General features: G+C 43.3%; 1 protein-coding gene across 1 annotated transcript; it reads left to right on the top strand.

Moving 5' to 3' along the window:
• Positions 1–406: 406 nt before the first annotated feature.
• On the top strand, positions 407–12,591 carry Ccdc110 (coiled-coil domain containing 110). The gene is given in 7 exon segments (XM_050147264.1): positions 407–489; positions 733–817; positions 820–952; positions 7,221–7,276; positions 7,519–7,584; positions 9,171–9,281; positions 10,345–12,591. Coding segments are annotated over 7 exon segments (2,676 nt in total). The 3' UTR covers positions 12,487–12,591.
• The last annotated feature ends 1,991 nt before the right edge of the window (positions 12,592–14,582 follow it).

Below are 14,582 nucleotides of genomic sequence, written 5' to 3'. Positions count from 1 at the left end.
TCTGATAAGAGACCATTGCTTTACAAAAGAAATTTTAGCTAGTGAATATTGAATTACCATGCTTCCTTCCTTGAAAGTAAATCATGTATAATTTATTTTGGGTAATAAAACAGCATATCATAGTGGCTGTCAGTTCCTGCTCATTGTGATTTAAAATTCAATTCTCTATGACTGTGTATTCTATCGGAAATAATTGATTTTGTGCATCGGGGCTTTCCAACCAGTCAGTTAAGAAAGCTCTGCTTCCCACGGCAACATCCGCCTTTTACAAGTGGTTCATCAAGTGCACAGGAAAATCAGCGTACTTTGACAAATGAAGACCAATCAAGTCCTCCTCCGCAACAGCTCAAGGAAAAGGGTGGGGATGTGCGCGGCTTCCTGACCACTCCCGTTACTAGGCAACGGGATGCTGCGGCTTGAAAAGGCGGAGCTGAACGCTTGGGGCAAGGCAGTTGATAGAGAGATCTTAAGCAACAGAAATGAGCCCCGGTAAGAGCGATCCAGGAGGCTGTCCTCGAGGGGGGGGAGCTGTGGGAAGTGGAGGATACTGAAGGATACTGAAGCTACACCCAGGTCCCCTTCGCCCCCAAGCCTCTGGAGTTTCCCAGGTGGACCTGGAGTGTGGACCTTCCTATCTCACATCCCCTGCCCAGACACTGAGAGAGCACCAGCCTGCCCCCTAGCTACAGCCTCCAGCCCTGCTACAGAGTCAGTGTCTCTACCTGACCCCAGCGCGCCCTCCGGTGGCCGCCGAGGGTGTGAGCGACCAGAATCTCTTCCCCGCTTCCTCACCTTCCCAGGCTACCTTCCAGCTCTTCGCCAAAAGCTGTGCTCGGTTCTGTTCCAGAAAAGCATCTTGAGGAAGAGGATGAAGTTGACTCCGTTCTCCTGTCAGCATCCAAGATCCTGAATTCCTCTGAGGGGGTAAAAGAGTGTGGGGTCAGTGAACCAGGTAAACTCTCTGGGTGGAAAAGAAAAAAAAAAAAAGTGGAGGTTTTGCTGTTTTATTTTGGTTTGGTTTGTTTGGTTTGGTTTGGTTTGGTTTCAGTTTCAGACTGAAACATGTTATAAAGTCAGGAAACAGTGTCCAGGCAGCCTGATTCCATAGCTGACTCCTAACTTGCATGACAAAGTATAGTTGGTTTTTTTTTTTTGGTTGGTTTTTTTTTTTTTTTTTTTTTTTTTTTTTTTTTTTTTTTTTTTTTTTTTTTTTTTTTTTTTTTTTTTTTTTTACTCTTTGCTCTTTGGGGGCCTACCACCCAGCTCCCAAATAAATTCATGGAGTCTTATTCTTACTTATCAATACCCAGCCTGAGTTTAGCTTCTTTCAAACCAGCTTTTCTTAACCTAAATTATCCCACTTAGCTTTTGTCTCTGGGCTTTTATCTTTCTCTATTCTGTATACCTTTCTTTACTTCTTACTCCGTGGCTGGCTGTGTAGCTGTGTGGCTGGCCCCTGACATCTTCTCTCCTTCTCCTTTAATTGCTCCTCTTCTTTTCTCTTCCGACTTATTTTCTCTGCCTTCCAGCCCCACCTATCTCTCTTCTGCCTCGCTATTGGCCGTTCTGCTCTGTATTAGACTAATCACGTGTTTTAGACAGGCAAAGTGACACAGCTTCACAGAGTTAAGCAAATGCAACAGAAAGGAATGCAACACATCTTTGCATCATTAAACAAACATTCCACAACGTAAACAAATGTTACACATCTTAAGCTAATATTGCACAACAGTGACGTGTACTCTAACTCACAGGGCTTCTACAGAACTCACTAGTACTGTCACAGCAAGCTAAGGTTTGCACTTGAAAATTATTCTATGTAGCTCTTTAAAAATTGCCTTGTTCTCCTCTTTCTGTAGTCCAGGCACACACTTAACACTTTTTGCACATATTCAATATGACAGAATTTTCTGCAGGCTTGGGAATAAACTCCCCTTGTCTTTATCATAAAAAAGGTCATCCCATTGATAATTAAGTCATTTTTTTTAATTTCAACACTTAAATACAAAACAGAAAATAAAAGCTGGTTATAAACACTATTTCGTTTTTAATATTTATTTATTATATATACAATATTCTGTCTGTGGGTATGCCTGCAGGCCAGCAGAGAGCATCAGACCCCATTACAGATGGCTGTGAGCCACCATGTGGTTGCTGGGAATTGAACTCAGGACCTTTGGAAGAGCAAGCAATGCTCTTAACCTCTGAGCCATCTCTCCAGCCCCCTAAACACTATTTCTTACATTCTCAATGGATAATAAACTTCTTCAAGGGCAGGGCCATATCCTCCACTTCCTGTCAGCGCCTCCCAGTATCCTGCATTTAGCAAAAACTTATGAAATGCTGAAATGTGGTTCTGTGTTGACCCCTATGGGTCTCTAGTCATTCCCTTCCAATTCAAGAATCATAGAGGTCCATGTGGCTATTCGAGCACTATTTTAAAAATACCTTTCCTTAGGAACAAGATACACCCAAAGACTCATAAGAAATACAAAAGGTACTCTTATTGCCCTTAAAAATAAGTGAGTCCAATTTCCTCTCTACTCGCTGCCTGCACTAGATCATCAGAACGCTGCTGAAGAAAATATTCATTTTCGAGTTATATCGTACCGCTAAAGCGAGCCGCTTAATGCTATGTGGAGCGTTTGCTTTATTGCCAAAATAAATCCTTTTTCCAATGCTCCCTCCCAAGATAATTATGTCATTTCTCTCCCCACACCCTCTCAACTCATTGCATCATCTCACGGTATCTGAAAAGGTAGAAACAACCAGAACAAAATTCCCTCATCCTTACCCTTCGCATTTACCACGCTCCCTTCTTCCCGTCTCAGGGGAAGAATTGCTCCTGCTCAATCAACGACTAGTTAGTTCATCCAGATCCCACAGCCAGAGTCCCTCGGCCATGGCCTCCCTCCTTCTCTGGGAACCACTCCTTCTTGATATGTTTTCAGCCAGCAAGCATGTTAGACTCTCCAATAGCTAGAATAAATATTGAGTTAATAATAAATCCCCCCTGGGCTGGCAAGACGGCCTGGCAGGTGATGGGTTTGCTGCCATGCTCACCAGCTTGAGCTCAGTCCCCGGGGAGGAGGAGAGAACCAACGTCCACAGTTTGTTCTCTGACCTTCGCATGCACCTCTTGGCTTGTGAGCATGTGCACACACTAAGTAAGTAATGCACACACACTAAGTAAGTAAATATAATTTCCAAAATTCTTCTCGTCCATATGTCTTCTAGTGTGAACCCTATCCTACTATGATCCCTCTTCCATGGCACAGTAAAACTTAAAAAAGATTGCCCGTACTTGGCGGCTGCAAATCACATTCTCCCTGGAAGCCATTTTTACCAGTGCTTCATTAAGCTCTCCCCCCAAACTGCCTGTATTTAGGGTGGCCGCCACACCCACATCGCCCATCAGTGTTCGGCCCCTAAATAACATATCCAATGGGGTCCTTGACGTTTCTCATAGACAACTTATGAGTATCTTAAAGTATCCTAAAGAGGTTGGTTTTCTCTCTCTGTTAATATGAACAAAGGCTTTCAGCATACTTCCCAACATTTTCCCCAGCTGTGCCAGTGTCTACCCTGGTCCTGGATCTACAGCCCCAGGGAACAGATCACCGTGGATCAGGAAAGGATGTCATAAGAAATCATCTACAGGGGCTAGAGAGGTGGCTCAGCAGCTAAGAGCACTTGCCTCTCTTCTGGAGGACCCATGGGTTCGATTCCCAACACCCACATGGTGACTCAATTTATCTCTAACTCAAGCTCAGGAAATCTAATGCCTTCCTCTGACCTGAGGTACCAACCATACCTATGGTGCACGGACGTCTATGCAGGAAAAATGTCCAGAGGCAGAGAAAGGTTTCAAAAACAAGCCATCTACACCATGTCAAAGAAAACAGCAATTCTAAACAGAATGGTCACATTTAAATAGATATCTGTGTGATGAGGAGCTATGCAATTATACTGTGGTCAAAAAAGGAGGAAGATGGACAGAAAATATAGAAGAGTAACGTATATAAATCTCATTGTTCTTTCTTAAGAACCTATTGTTTACTGTTCCACTTTGATCTACTCAATTTACTAAATATTATATATAATGTAAACACAACACTATTGTTTGTTTTTCTTTCCTTTTCTTTTCTTTTTTTTTGTTTTGTTTTGTTTTGTTTTGTTTTGTTTTTCGAGGCAGGGTTTCTCTGCAGCTTTGGAGCCTGTCCTGGAACTAGCTCTGTAGACCAGGCTGGCCTCGAACTCACAGAGATCCGCCTGCCTCTGCCTCTGGGATTAAAGGCGTGCGCCACCACCGCCCGGCTCACACTATTGTTTAAATGAGAGCTTTGTGGAAACTATGGCTACAGGACAGAATGTGAGATTCATAAGACTCCACTGCAGAACTAACCTTAGTAGCAAATACGAGGAGTAGAAAATTAGTATGTGTCCGAGAAAATTTTCTCATCTTTCTTGGCAAGAAGTAAGTCAACTAAGAATACAGTGGAAATATATGTTTTCAAGTTATTAATATTTTTCTTGGTATATTTTAATACATTGTCATTTTGACTGGCATATACTAAGTATACATATTTATGGATTACATGCACATGGTGTAATAATTATTTTAAGAAAATTGATGTATCTAACCCATCAGATGTTTATCTTTTTTTTTTGCTGTGAACATTTCCATTCTTCCAGCCATTATGAAATAATCCATTAATTCTTATCAATTATCACCACCCTCCTATTAACCACCTCTCTGTCCCTCACACACTTTCCCAGTCTTTGGTAACCAGCAATCATTTCCCCACTCCTATGAGATGCCCTTTTACTTTCTACATATGTGTGAAAACTACATGTGTACAAACATGCATGCAGGCAAAATGCCCATACACATAAACTTTAAAGTATAAAATTTCATTTTCTTCCAACATTGTATAAGAGGTCCTCTTTCTCCATATCCTACCTCTTCTAATGACATTCGTGCTTTCGTGTGTGTGTGTGTGTGTGTGTGTCTGTGTGTGTGTCTGTGTGTGCACAAAGAGAGAGCTGAAGGGTTGTCCAAAATTGGTTCTGTGTGACAGGCTTCTACATGACATCATTGGCTTTTGGTTTTTGGTTTGTTTTGTTTTTGCATAGCCACCATGAACAAACACTAGAACGAGTTTGTTTAGAGTCTAAACTCTTTGGAAGCTTTCCCACCTTGGTCTCCGCTTCCCAAGAGAGGCAGAAATGAGCAGTATGCAGGTAAGCTCTCTAGCCCTCCCGTCCTTTGATTAAAGACAGGATTCTTGAGTCGACCACACATCTCCAGGTTCTGAACTAATATTGCCTTGTTAGTGATGAGGACCAAAATGGCAAAGGGGATGTCTGCACTTGACAACCAACTTCTGTGCTTCTGATGGATTCCCTAATCCAAAAGAGAAGATTCGGAGGCCTGTTTGAGGACCTACTCTGAGGACTGACGCTGTCAGTCTAGAACTACTTTCGGTCACAATTCTCATTTCATCAGCAAGCTAGAACACGTTGGCTTCTTAATTTAAAAACGTTTTAAGGCAAGCAAGTTACCTGCCACGTGGATAAGTGTACATCGTCTCTCCTCTGCTGCCCATCCACAAACAGCCTCCGGGAAGGTGCCAGTCCTGTGACGTCACTGTCTATCATCCTCAGGAGCCTGAGGACTTCTGTTCACTATGTGTTGATTTTAGAGTTTCCGAGGAAAACAGAATAGTCAACTGCTGAGCAGGAGGAAAATTCTTTAGTGACAAAACCTAAGAGAACAAGATCGGCTTCGGCACTAGCTACCGCCCCAGTCCCCGCCCCACCGCGCCCCCACCCTGTCCCCACAGCAGGTCTCGCCACCCGGCATAGATCAGTGGACTGAGCTGCGTGCTCCTCGAGACTGGTGCGGCGTCCTAGGACACACTCATCTGAGCAGCATAAAGGAGCAAAGGGATACCCACTGCAATGGGGGAGGGTCCCCCCACAACAGGAGGCAGGGTAGGCGCACGCCTTGAGGACACAGCCATCGATAGGGCAGTGTTCCTATTCTGACACGGTGTAGAAGGGCCAAAGGAATGCTCACAAACCTCCTTCCCCAGGAGAAAGCGCAGATTGTTCTTTATCGAACTTTGCCCGAGAGCGCGGCCCATCCTGCACATCCAGCTGGTTTCCATGACTCAGGGAGATCACCCCACGGCAATTTCACAAAAATCAAGATCTATACAGTCCACTAACCAAAGGCCTTCCACAGTGTCCGCATTATTAATGGTTGTGGGTTTTGTTTTTGTTTTCTAAACAAAAAGAGTGAAGTCTGTAGCTCAGAAACAGCTATTTGAGATTTTGAGACATTTCAAGTTAGCGGTTTCTTACAAAAGTAAGAGCATTGCCATAACCCCAAGTAAGTACTTTCTTTTTTTTTAATTTTTAAAATTTTGTAAAATATAAAACCTATTTATTTAAATGTATTTATAATATATAATGTATTATATAATATACTACAGTTTACAATATACTATATATTTACTTAATATTTATATATAAAGGTGTGGTGAGCCATACTTTTAATCCCAGCATTCAGAAGGCAGAAATATGTGAATCTCTGTGAGTTCAAAGCCAGCCTAGTCTATATAGCAAGTTCCAAAACAGCCAGGGTTACATATTGACCTGTCTCAAGAAAAGAAAGAAAGAAAGAAAGAAAGAAAGAAAGAAAGAAAGAAAGAAAGAAAGAAAGAAAGAAAGAATTGATTTGGGCCGCTGAGATGGTTCAGTGGTCACGGGTGCTTGCTACCAAGCCTGACAAACCGAGTTAGATCCTCAGGACCCACGTGGTGGAAGGAAACACCGGCTATTGAAGGTTTGCTTCTGAACCCCACACACAAAGCCATGTGTACACCAATCCTCCCGTGCCACGGTGCAGTCGTAGGGGCCAGGGGACAAGCTTGTGGAGGGAGAGCCCTCCTTCCATCCTTCCATGGGTTCCAGAATCAAACTCAGACAGGCAGGTTTGAGCAGCAAGCACTCAGTCATCTCCCTGTCCCCACAGGTAGGTGCTTCTTATAGAGCTGTCCTTAAATTTAATGTGTGGCTAAGAAAATATAAGTATCAGGCCTTCCCATCTTCTCCGTCTCATTAGCTGAGTTAAGAGAGTGCTTTTCACAGCAGCTCCTGCAGAATAAGATGTTTGGCATTAAATGATGCACGTTCTTTGCTTTGCTCCTTAGAATATGGCCGCATATCAGAACCAGAAAATCAAATCCAACCACAGTCAGCACTGAAAGTGAGTGTTTCGTTTAATGATGTGAAAATCCTTCCTAAAGAAACACCGGGTCTTCCACACTAGCCTCACAAAGACGTCCATGAACGCGCTCAGAGTCAGCAGCACAGCTAGAGTCCGCTGACTCGTGGGATACTGTCTGGAAACCAAGCCACACTGGGGGATGTTTATTCAACCGTAGCAACTGAAGACCGTGTCTAGCCCCCTGAAAGCGTCCTTCTGACCCTTTGTGCAACCTCCTATAGGTCCTCCAGCATCAGCTGCAGTCGTTTCAAGCTCTGCGGATGCAGACTCTACAGAACGTCAGCATGGTATGCTCGCTGTAGTCCCTACATAAGAAATCTCCTAGTTCAAGGTACCAGCCCGTCTACTGACCTCATCAGTAGCCAGTTGTTAGGTAGATGCCGAGTTCGATGTGTCAGAGGTGGACATGTATTTCAGGCTCGAAATTTGTTTGGAGTAAACCTCATCCTCCTATATTTTTGGATGTGAGGCAGAAAGAAAAGGCACTCGTGTTTAAAGTGCTACCGAGGACAGACATGGCTCAGTTGTAGTGTTTGCCTAACATGTGCAGAGTCTTAGGTTTGATCCTGGCACTGCAAACTCATACATGCATGTACATACATACATATACATGTACACACATACACAAATACATACATACACACATACATACATATACACACATACATATATATGTACATACATACATACACACATACACACACATACATATATATGTACACATACATATACATACATACACACAATACATACTTACATATACACAATCTGAAAATAGAGACTCTAAAATTTAAACTCACAGTAAAAGTGGCTCTGGGGGACAGCGTCCTCTATCACCTGTGTCACTGAAGAGCCTAAGAACAGCCCTTCGAACAGCCACTTCTGGTGACATGGTTCCTATGATCAAGACTCTGGCCATCAGGCACAAGTCTCAGCCATACCTTGGTCTGCTTTCCGGGACAGTGGGCTGTCCGGTGCCACATCCTGGTAAAGGGGTTGGAAAGAACCCCAAATCTGTGTCCTTCTAAACTCAACCCAGGAGAAGGAGAGAGAGAGGTAAAGGAAGGGAAAGGGGAGGGAGAGGAGACACTTCGCTCTCATAAGGTTATACTAAGGTCCCTTGCTCTGAGTGCCACGGACTGGTTCAGAAGCAATTCATGACCATCACTCTCTAGAGAGAGACTCAGTGCTGAGTCACAGACCCAGCCTTGCAGCTAAAGGCAGAACTGGTGCCATCATCAATAGCACACAGCCTTCACCTGGAGAAATGAGAGACCAGAACAGAGGATGCGTGTCAGGCACACCAGACACAACACGGCCTCACTGAAGTCCTGGCATCAACTGTGACTCAAGGTCCTTGTACAGAAGTGGAAAACCAAGCTCTGCCCCGGTGACAGACGCGTTCTGTCTTGAGGATGGGTGTCCAAGATTTCTTATTTACTCCACAGTGAAAAAAGTAAATCTTCTATTATTATTATTATTATTATTATTATTATTATTATTATTATTTTCGAGACAGGGTTTCTCTGTGGCTTTGGAGCCTGTCCTGGAACTAGCTCTTGTAGACCAGGCTGGCCTTGAACTCACAGAGATCCACCTGCCTCTGCCTCCTGAGTGCAGGGATTAAAGGCGTGCACTACCACCGCCTGGCTTAAAATTTTTTAAACATAGATCATAAAATGTTACTGCTTTACCAAGTACTTATTTCCACATTTTTTCTTTCTTAAAAGTCCTTTAATGACAGATAATGCCATGGCCGAGAACTTTTTCCGGGCAGGACACGTAAGGGTGTCTTTCAACTGTGTGCTTCTGCAGACAGACAAGCTCCCAGATCTGAATTCAAATCCTAACATTCTCCGTTTGTCTTTCGAAGGTACAGTCTGAAATCAGCGAGATACTGAACAAAAGTATTGTCGAAGTAGAAACCCCACAACTGAACTCAGAAGAAACGGTAGTATTCAGCATGCGCCCTGAAAGGGATCTGGTATGTTTTCCTTTAGAAGAAATCATTCCTCTCTCGGTATTTAAAAAGTATCCCTACAACCGGTTTGTCTTCACCTTTCCGTTCTCTCTTTCCTCGCAGGAACAATGGATGTTCAGAGATGAAAATAAGGAAATATCTGTCCTGAAAAATTTAAAAGACGTGTGTTTATCTCTGTACTCTAGAATTTGACTGTTTCTTTTAGGACGGTCTGAAAGGCATCTCCCTCTATCTAAAAAATTTATTTTCTTCTTCTTATGCCCAGGCAATGCTGAAGCATGCATAGGCAGCCCGTACATGGCGGTTCTGTTGAACTTGTTCATATTGGGTTTCATGGTCTAAGTTGATGAGGATGACTGACAGGTCCCTTCCTCATAAGGACACCAGAACTCATTACAGATGGTTGGGAGCCACCGTGTGGTTGCTGGGAATCGAACTCAGGACCTTTGGAAGAGCAGGCAGTGCTCTTGACTGCTGAGCCATCTAGATGCTGAAAATTCCAAAGTAAATGCAAGGCCCTTTGGGTAGCCTGCCTGTTCGGAGGGGACTAACAAACCAGGACTGAATTTTATAGAAAAGCTCCAAACTAGAGTGGTCCAATATTATCCATGCTAGCTAGGAAATCACATTTCCAAGACACTTGCGGTCCTCCAGTCACCCTTTCAAGACCAGGAATGAAAGCAAAAAGCTAACCAATAGCCCAGCAGCAGAAGCACCTGCTTTCCCTGAGTTCCCATGTGGCCTTCCTCCCTAGCACGAGACATTTACTGCATTTCTACATCTGACATTAAGAGGTTGGACCACGGATCTCACCCTTTAAGGGAGGAAGAGCAATTAGTTATAAAGCACTCTGTGAAGGCCAGAGTTGTGGATCTCAAGATAGTTGATGCTATTTTGTTCCTGCCCTGCTAGAAAGATGAGGACAAACACACACACATACAGTCTTCTTTAATTAGTAGATAAAATAATTTGGTTGTACACATAAATCGTCCCCAAGTTATATCTTAATTTCTTGGTCACGCGGCAAGGAACAATGTATTTATAGTATACTTTCTCTTGCCGCCAGCCTAATGAGAATCAAGAAGAAATGCTTTCTATCAAGAAAAGTCATTTTGAGGACCCTAAGACTCTTCATTCGTTGGCAGAAAATGTTAGTAGTACTAATGGCAGCAGTATCTCTCAAAGCATAAATATTCCACCCCAGATACAGGTCAAAGACATGTTACCTCTGGAGAGCCTGAGAACTGCCGCACATAACCCACCTCCCACCACAGCAGTGGGCGCTTTGGACCAGCCTGACACCGTGACGAATCTCAGCCTTCATCGTTTTCCACTGCCCGTTCCCCAGACTGTGCCGCCTCACACTGCACCTGTGACTCTGGATAAATCCACAATCCCCGCACCTTCTCAGAAGCATGAATTTTGTGAGAACTTAGATGATATCTGTCACTCTATTAAAGAGATGAAAGAAGAGCTTCAAAAGTCGAACGACAGGGAGCTGGCGCTTACAAAGGAACTCCACACTTTCCGGGCGGAGGCAAATACGCAGAGTCACTCGAGATACGAGCTGTTTCCCATTCCGAGTTCCAAACTGAACTTTATTCAGGAAGTGAACGAGGAAGGTAACCTAAGTGAAGACCTCAAGTCAAAGAGAATTTCTGAATTAGAAGCGTTAGTGAGTAAATTACTCCCACTCAGGGAAACAGTGTCGACACTGCATTTAAATTTTTGTAGGAAATGTAAAAAATTATCTAGGAGTGAAGTATGCCGGGGGAAGAGGACTGAGAAAAGTAAAGACATCCCTAGCACCAGCAAGAATATTATGGATTTAAAATTCCACGCCCGAGCTCCAAGGCACACTCTGTCATTCCTTGACCCAGTGAAACACGAAAGGGGGGACAAGGAAGAACAACCACTCGCAGTAAACCAAGGATCAATAACGTTGGAAACGGAGAAGACACCCAAAGACACCTGTGTCACTGAGCAGTGTGTTGCCAAGATTCACTACCTACAGAATTACCTAAAAGAATCCATGCAGAACCAGAAAAAAGTGACAGAACTGGAGAATGAAAACCTGGCCCTTAGGACCAAAATGAAGCCCCTCATCTTCACCACCCAGTCGCTGATACAGAGGGTGGAAACCTACGAGAAGCAGTTGAGGTCTCTGGTGGAAGAAAAGAGCGCCCTCCAGGCCAAGTTAGCGAAAGCGGCGGAAGAAAACAACGACTGCCTCCGGGAACTGAAGAAAATCGTCAGCACGTACAACGTCCTCCAAGGCCAACACAAAATGCTAGAGGAAAAAAACAGTCAACTTTCCCTGGAAAAGCAACAGATGACAGAAACAGTGGATCACTTGAAGAGTAGGGACCACAAGTCCCAAAATGACATGGCCGGTCTCAAAAACGAAAACAACAGAATGAATATAGAAGTAGAAGCAATGAAAACGAACATGCTGCTGCTACAAGACGAAAGAGAAATGCTAGAAAAACACATGTACCAACTCCTGAAAGACAAAGGCTCGCTGGAGAGCGACCTGAAGGAGAGCAAGCTGGAGACGCTACAGCTAAAGGAGAAAGAGAGACTGGCGGAAGCCGAACAGCAGTCTCTTCTGCACATGCTCGAAGCGGCTAAAACCGAAAACCTGAATCTCGAGGCAACGTTACAAGAGTCGGCTTCTGCCAGGCAGACGCTGGAAAGAGAACTGGAGGCCCTTCAAACCTACCAGTCGGCTGCGGAAGAGAACCTCCGGAAAGAAATCAAAAGTGCCAAATCAGAGACGAGCATTTACAAAAACAACTTGGCGGAGATCAGCAAGGAATGTGAGGTGTTATCCAAAATGGTCCTGGAGATCAAGACGGACAACCAGATCCTGAAGGAGGAGCTTAAGAAACACAGCCAAGAGAACACCAAGTTTGAAAACAGCATCAGCCGGCTCACCGAAGACAAGGTGCTTCTGGAAAACTACGCGCGGAGCATAGAAAACGAGAGGGACACGTTGGAATTTGAGATGCGGAATCTTCAGCGAGAGTATCTGAGTCTAAGTGACAGAGTCTCCAGTCACAACAACAGCCCAGCAAAGTCAGCTTCGATTTCAAGACGAGAGAAATTCTACTTTGACAACTGCGCTGCCTATGAAGACGCTTCCAGTCCTAGGAGTCGGCATTTGGCTCCCGATTTGAAAGGTGCGTACGTTCTGACAGATAAGTAGCCGCACCCCTGAGGTTCTTTTCAGCAGGGGCTGGAGAGATGGCTCAGCAGATGAGAGCATTGCAGGAGATTCAGTGACCTCACACAGACATACCCACCTATGTATTTAAAATAAAAGACTCTTTTTACCTTATTGGCACTAACCAAAGTATAGAAATAAGAAGGGAGGCCTAGAGAGGTGACTCAGAGGTTAAGAGTGTAGTGTGCTCCTGGAACCAAGTTCGGTTCCCAGCACCCCATCCTCCTGTAAGACCAGCTCCAGGGGATCCAACACCCTCTTCCAGAGACACCTGCGACCACATATGCAAACCCGCACACAGACACACGTGACAAAAAATAAAACAATCTTTTTGAAGGAAATAGAGAACATGAAGATGAATACAATGTAGTTTTTGTAAGATTTTTTATCGGATTTGTTACAGAATGGAATTATTTAGAAATTTTGTTTTCTAGATGCAATTCAGGTTCTACTTCTATTACTTACCTACACTGAATGTGCACACAACACCTTTGTCAGAGAGACGGGCTCTTGAATCCTTATTGGAAATGATCTTAGCATTCACAGCTTTAAGGCATTTGCTTTTCTTTTTCAGGGATTCCACATAAACTGTATCAACGGCTTCCATCCAAGATATGTAAATAAACTTCAAACGATATCAGTGCTTTAAAAAGTTTTTTTCCAAGTCATTTCCCCCCATAAAAATAATATCGAAGTAACTTTTCCCAGTGATTCTAAAGACATTACACGTGATTAAACTCGTTTTAAAACAGACATTAGAATTGGATTAGCTCGTCGAGAACTGTGAAAAATCTGGTATTAGACTCTAAGATTAAAAGTCACGCTTTTCCACGGCTCCGTGGACGCTAGTGGAAGAATGTGGAAGAATGAGGCTCTGGGTCAGAAAGAGAGGAGAGCCAGCTACTCCAAGCGATGGCCAGAGAAGCCTCCTGTCTGTACTGGTCCTCCAAACGGATTCCCACAGACAACTCAGAGAGCCACATAGCAGATGACATTGTGGCCAAGTAACCTGCCCTGTCTCAAAGGAGACCCAGTCTTGCATAAGCACAGTTTGCCTTTGCTGTGCCGAACCACACTGTCTTATCTATTTTTGCTTTGCAATTCCTTGTTGAATTCTATCAAATGTTTTTCTGCATTTATTGAAGCAATAATTTTTCTCATATATATTACTAATGTAACATTGTTATATTAATTTTGAAACACCTCCTATTCCTGGTTGTATTGTTGTTATTCTTTTAATGTATACCCCTGGGGTTCACCCTTAAGGATTTCTTCTACAATTGGGCATTGGTTTGTGTATTCGCTCACAACAACTTTGTCTGGTTTTAGTATTAGGAAAGTCTTGGCCTCTAAAATGCCAGGTAATATCCTTGCTTGTTAAGTGCTGTATCTCAGTGCCACAGCTATGCCTGGAAGGCAATAAATGAGCGCTGGATGAATAAACTCCCCTCATATGGGACAGTATGTCTCATGCTGGACACTCCTTTAGCAAGGGATCCGGAACAATATGGAGTTTCATGTCTCTCCCTAAAGAGTAAGGAATTTCCTTTGAAGATTTGTAAATGAAACAAATTATTGTTTCCCACCCATTTCCCATTGGTTTCTAATCAATGTCCTTGATAAGACATACCACAGCATAAACTAGAAGCAGGAAGGCCTGCTTTGTTGTGTGTGTGTGTGTGTGTGTGTGTGTGTGTGTGTGTGGTCACTGGTTATCATTCTATATTTGATTGTCTACAAGTAAATAAATTATATTACCCTGATCTCTAATTTTGGTAAAGGCTGTACAGGGGACACTATAACTTGAGAACATCTAGTAATTCTCTTAAATTGTAGAAAACTAAAGAATATGTCTGGGAACATAATATAATTATAAACTGATATATAATGATATAATGATAGTTCTAAGCAGACAGAATTCTTGGCTTTCCACTGCTGGTGGCAGTACCTTGAATAGGAGATTCAACCTTTCTCTGCCTCCGTTTCCCCATCTGTTCCATGAACACCAAATAACAACCACAAACATATTTAAATAAAATGGTACACAGAATGGCTCTCAACACATAGTAGTCATTATA

The sequence above is a fragment of the Alexandromys fortis genome, unplaced genomic scaffold (assembly GCF_014885135.2).
Source record: "Alexandromys fortis isolate MF-2015 unplaced genomic scaffold, M_Fortis_MF-2015_v1.1 scaffold_32, whole genome shotgun sequence".
In the NCBI taxonomy this organism is placed as follows: Eukaryota; Metazoa; Chordata; class Mammalia; order Rodentia; family Cricetidae; genus Alexandromys; species Alexandromys fortis.
This window is presented reverse-complemented; position numbering and strand designations above follow the sequence as displayed.